General features: G+C 45.2%; 1 protein-coding gene across 1 annotated transcript; it reads left to right on the forward strand.

Moving 5' to 3' along the window:
- Positions 1-217: 217 nt before the first annotated feature.
- Positions 218-1,714, forward strand: LOC112115192 (potassium voltage-gated channel subfamily A member 2). The gene has a single exon (XM_026658953.1). The coding sequence runs from the start codon at positions 218-220 to the stop codon at positions 1,712-1,714; it is 1,497 nt and encodes a 498-aa protein (XP_026514738.1).
- Positions 1,715-5,568: the final 3,854 nt, after the last annotated feature.

Here is a 5,568-nt window from a genome sequence, read left to right on the forward strand (position 1 = left end):
CAGGTGCAGGTTCCTAATACACACAACTTTATTTCGTCTCTTTCTTTCTCAGCAGGCTAAAATATTTCCCCCTCCCCGATCATCCCTCTGCATTTTCATGAGCCACTTCCAAACCTACGAACTTGTCCTTTCCCAGGAGAGTAACCTTCCCCTGAACCTGATCCCAGCACCGGGCAGCCGGAAGAGTTTAGATTAAGGATTGCTTTTAAACCTAAATATGACAGTTGCTACTGGAGACCCCACAGATGAAGCGGCAGCTTTGGCAGGTCATCCTCAGGACACCTATAACCCTGAAACCGATCATGAATGCTGTGAGAGGGTGGTCATTAACATCTCGGGGCTGCGGTTTGAAACGCAACTCAAGACGCTAGCTCAGTTTCCAGAGACCTTGCTAGGAGACCCTAAAAAGAGAATGAGATATTTCGATCCTCTCCGGAATGAATATTTCTTTGACCGAAACAGACCCAGCTTTGATGCTATTTTGTACTACTACCAATCGGGTGGCAGGTTAAGGAGGCCTGTCAACGTGCCCTTAGACATCTTCTCGGAGGAGATCAGGTTTTATGAACTCGGGGAAGAAGCCATGGAGATGTTCCGAGAGGATGAAGGATACATTAAGGAAGAAGAAAGGCCTTTACCGGAGAACGAGTTTCAGAGACAAGTGTGGCTGCTCTTTGAGTATCCAGAAAGCTCAGGGCCCGCCAGGATTATAGCTATTGTCTCTGTCATGGTGATTCTAATCTCCATCGTGAGCTTTTGCCTGGAAACGTTGCCTGTTTTTCGGGATGACGAAGACCTGCATGGCGGCGGGATGAGCCATCACCCCTACTCCAACAGTACCATGAGCTATCAGCAGTCGACCTCTTTCACAGACCCTTTCTTTATAGTAGAGACACTTTGCATCATTTGGTTCTCCTTCGAGTTCTTGGTAAGGTTTTTCGCCTGCCCCAGCAAGGCTGGGTTTTTTACCAACATCATGAACATTATTGACATTGTAGCTATCATCCCGTACTTCATCACTCTAGGGACCGAACTGGCTGAGAAACCAGAGGATGGCCAGCAAGGCCAACAGGCCATGTCTCTGGCCATCCTTCGAGTCATCCGCTTGGTGAGAGTTTTTAGGATCTTCAAACTGTCCAGGCACTCCAAAGGGCTGCAGATCCTGGGGCAGACCCTCAAGGCCAGCATGAGGGAACTAGGTCTCTTGATATTTTTCCTCTTCATTGGCGTCATCCTCTTCTCCAGCGCCGTCTACTTCGCAGAGGCTGATGAGAGCGAGTCTCAGTTTCCCAGCATCCCAGATGCGTTCTGGTGGGCTGTGGTTTCCATGACCACAGTTGGCTATGGAGACATGGTCCCCACGACCATCGGTGGGAAAATAGTGGGCTCCTTATGCGCCATTGCAGGTGTATTAACGATTGCCTTACCAGTGCCAGTCATAGTGTCCAACTTCAACTACTTCTATCACCGCGAGACGGAAGGAGAGGAGCAAGCCCAATATTTGCAAGTGACCAGCTGCCCAAAGATCCCTTCTTCCCCTGACCTAAAGAAAAGCAGAAGTGCCTCCACTATTAGTAAGTCTGATTATATGGAGATACAGGAAGGTGTAAATAATAGTAATGAGGACTTTAGAGAGGAGAACTTGAAGACAGCCAATTGCACCCTGGCTAACACAAATTACGTTAATATCACCAAAATGCTAACTGATGTGTAGTCCTGAAAACCTGTTAACATCTTTAAAGCTGAAGTGGAACAATTGCAGATATTGCATAATACCCTGCATTGTAGTTAAAACAGTATGTTCTACAGCGTGCATTTGGTTCTGCATGGGAAGCAATAGTTGTGTAAGTGACTTTCTAAACTTCTTATTTAGACACTGAATAAGCTTTCTTGCAAAAATTGTTTTTTTACATCACAGGTTTATGGGTTTCCAAAGACATAGAGCATGTAGGCATTCAAAACAAAATTATATCACTTGCAATCCCAAGGATATTGAACTAAAAAGTCATTCGAGAAACCTCATGTAAACAACAGTACCCACAAATGTCAAGCAGAAAAAGTGTTTCACTGCACTCGACACATACAAAAATATATCCCAAGGAAATAGCACACATCTAACTTCCAAGCGTATGGATTCATAATGAAAAGGTCATGCATAGTTTAATTAAAGGAACATACATCCAGGCGTCCAAATTACTTTAAGGCTCAGATTTCTTCCTTGGAAATGCCAACCAAGAATACATCATGCAGGCTTGTGTTTCATAACTGAAAATGCTGCATGCTGCAATGGTTTCATCCACTGCAGTATGTCAGTGTGAGACCTAGGGGAGAGAGAATTAGCATGACAGAACACTATTTATTAAGTCTTAAATTTTCTATGCCGGCGATAGGAAGGGACACAAACAAATCAAGAGCCTGCTTTTTATTTGGGTTTTTTTTTTTTAGATGACACTTCCATCTTCACTATCTCCAGGTTCACCAAAGACACATCCACTGACACATTCAAAATGAGTTGAAAAAGCATCTTTTTTTAGAATACTGGAGCAAACTATGCTGTGGCCTATAATATATTTATACTGCAGTGAAATTTAATCAGTAATACAGTACTGCTGCATGGATATTTGTTGCATGACAATATTGAATACACATACAAATATATTTTTTCTTAGTAGACTATACAGTATTCATGTTTATAGTGTTTATAGATTCTCCGATGACTTGAAGGAGATTCATGGAAGTAAAAAGAAAAACAAGGCTGGATTAGGGCAAGGCATGGGCTGACTAAATTTGAGAAGCAAGGCAAAGCTTTCTGGGTGCTTCCTGGTAGTCACTGAAATGGAGCAAAGAATTGTACAAGTGAAGGAAGGTGAGCTGAAAGTTAAGCACCTGTGCTCATCACGTGGGGAGGAACTAGTAATTAATCTTGGTGTCACAAGCAGAATTCCACGACTGACCAGAGATGGTACAAAGGACAGGTGGCATTGTGTGTTAAAGAACTCCTGACTCTATTGTTCTGCAACCATCAGCTTCATTATATATTATCATGTTGTATATAGAAAGACAGGGACAGATCCTCAGCTGCTGTGAATTAGCTTTATCAGAACCACAGCAATTGACACCAGCAGAGGATTGGGCTTGATGTATGTAATATATATGTGATATACATTCAAATGTTCTATGAGCTTATGCAATATAACACTGGCACAAAGCAATTTATGGGCCAGATCCTCCGCTGGTGTAAACTAGTTTCAATGGAGCTACAGTACTAAGCAACACCAGCGGAGGAGTTGGCTTGGTATGACTAGTTGTAATACGGGATATAGGAGTTCAGGTTTGTAGTGGAAAACTATTGCCCTGCGATTGACCTCTGCTCCGAAACAATATACCAACAGCCTGCAGCTCTTGGGCAGAATGGCCCAAGCTCTGCCCTCACTGGCACACACTGAAGTCAATGAGATTACACGGGTGACAGTGAAGGTGGGATCCGGCCTGCTTCCCAGATGGCCCCTTGCTTTCAATTAGTGGGGCAAGAGTTTCCCATTATTATAAAGCTCTACCTTCTAGCACACCTTTTGAAAACGCACCCGGGCCCTAACTGTGCTGCAGCTTCAGCCGGCCTGTGCTGAGCCCTCTCTGTTTTGGCTCACAGAGGGCGTGCAGCCCTCTCACCCTAAAGCAGAACTCCTTCGCTTTGGGCCGCACCTTGTAATCCCCTCCCAGAATAGAGCTTCCCTTGAAATCAATGGGACTTTCCCCAGAGTGCAGGGAACTCGCCTCTGTGCAGAGAGTCCGCAAAAGGACTGCTCAACAATTCAGACCCACAGGCCAAATGTGGTGCACCGGCTTTGCACAGGGGTGAAGGCAGGGCTGGATCTAAAGACTGGTCCAGTGATTCCCCAGATCCTGGAGCACTTATTCTGTATTGACTCAGTCTTCAAGGCCGCAACCTCCCCCACTCCATTGATTGTAATGGAAGTTCTGCCTGAATAAAGAACTCAGGGCTTGCCCCATTCCCTTTACAATCCCGGTTTTATTCCAGAATAGCTGGGAGCCTCCCATTGCTCCCACGAATGTTTCAAGTGGATTATAGTGATCTGTCCCTTGCCCCATGCACGTGCTTATTTACTTCCCGTCTTCCCATAGTTTCCACGTCCAGAAGCGTAGCTGACAATCCGAACAGCGGCAGGAGAGAAAGGAATTTCCCCATTGTTTGATAAACCAGCCAACAGAGGCAATCTTCTTTTCATACATGTGCCACGGCATCAGAGAGTGCCCGGCCGCAAGATCTGTGGCGAAGATCTCAGTCACTAGCTAGCTGGTCAGTAAAACTCTGAAACCAGCGATTATTTACCTTGTTTAGGCCTCAGGCTAGGGAAGCATTTAAGAACGTGCTTAAACTTAAGCACATGCTAAGTGGTATGCTGAATCGGGGCCTTAGACTCCCATTGCACTTTGGATCAGGCAAATAGATTTCTACCTATCGTCATTTTCATAGGCCGCCATAAGAGAAGGGATTATTTCTAATATCCCTGATAAAATCCAGGTACTACCCTAGTCATCAGCAATGGTTCCAAACATTGCTCTGGTCCCGATTCTCCTCTCACTTACAGCAGTTTCACGCCACTGGTCCAAATGAAGTTACTCCTGATTTACACCTGTGCAAGGAAGAGGTGATTGACTCCAGCCCAATTGGACTGGCACTACAGAACTTTCTCCAGTTAGGGCAAAAGGGCCTGACTCCTGCAAGGTGCAAAGCACTTTCAGCTCCAGTGCCCTTCAGTGGCAGTGCCTGGCACTCAGCACCGCGCTGCACTACTGCAGTGGATGTATTTTTTTAAATGAGGGATCTTAATTCTCTTGCTTCACTGGTGCAAGCAATGAACAACAAAAGTGCATTTTTTTGCCTCGTTCATTTAAATCCAATCATTTTTACCTCTAAAAATGTAATATAAAAAATAAAAATAAAAAGCAATAAACCTTATTAAAAGAATAATTCCATCATATTCTATAGCAATGGTCCTAAACCAGTGCCACTTGCAGCTCAGTCCAAATTCCCAGTGAGGCCAGCCAGCCTAAATCGATCAGTCGGTCCCCACCATTGTAGCATCTGAGCACCTCATAGTCTTTAATGTATTTACCCTTACAGCACCCCTGTGAGGTGGGGCGGTGTATTATCCCCATCGTACAGATGGGAAACTGAGGCAGAGTGAGACTAAGGGCCAGATTTTAAAAGGTATTTATGCACCTAGAGATCTCGCCATCTGGTGGGATTTTCAAAAGTGCCTAGGCACCGAACTCCCATTGACATCTGTATCTTTGGGTACGTCTACACTCCATTGTAAACCAGGTCTATGGGACGCAGGCTTGTGGACTTGGTGTTTCCAAGCCCATGCTTGAGTGTCCCTACTGCATTGTAAACCTGGGTTTCTAATTGCCGAATGGGGGTCTCACAGCCATGCTGACTCATCTATACTGCACTACACAGGCCTTGTGACTCACGTCTGGGGCTTGTGCTGCATCCACACTGCAAAATGACAGGGCTTGGACCTGAGGCACAGCAAGACTCAA

Source organism: Terrapene carolina, unplaced genomic scaffold (genome assembly GCF_002925995.2).
Source record: "Terrapene carolina triunguis isolate 2854851 unplaced genomic scaffold, T_m_triunguis-2.0 Scaffold552, whole genome shotgun sequence".
Classification (NCBI taxonomy): Eukaryota; Metazoa; Chordata; order Testudines; family Emydidae; genus Terrapene; species Terrapene triunguis.

What these genes read in the sequence shown, in the direction of transcription:
- LOC112115192 (XM_026658953.1), top strand. Translation starts at nt 218, where the DNA reads ATGACAGTTGCTACTGGAGACCCCACAGATGAAGCGGCAGCTTTGGCA.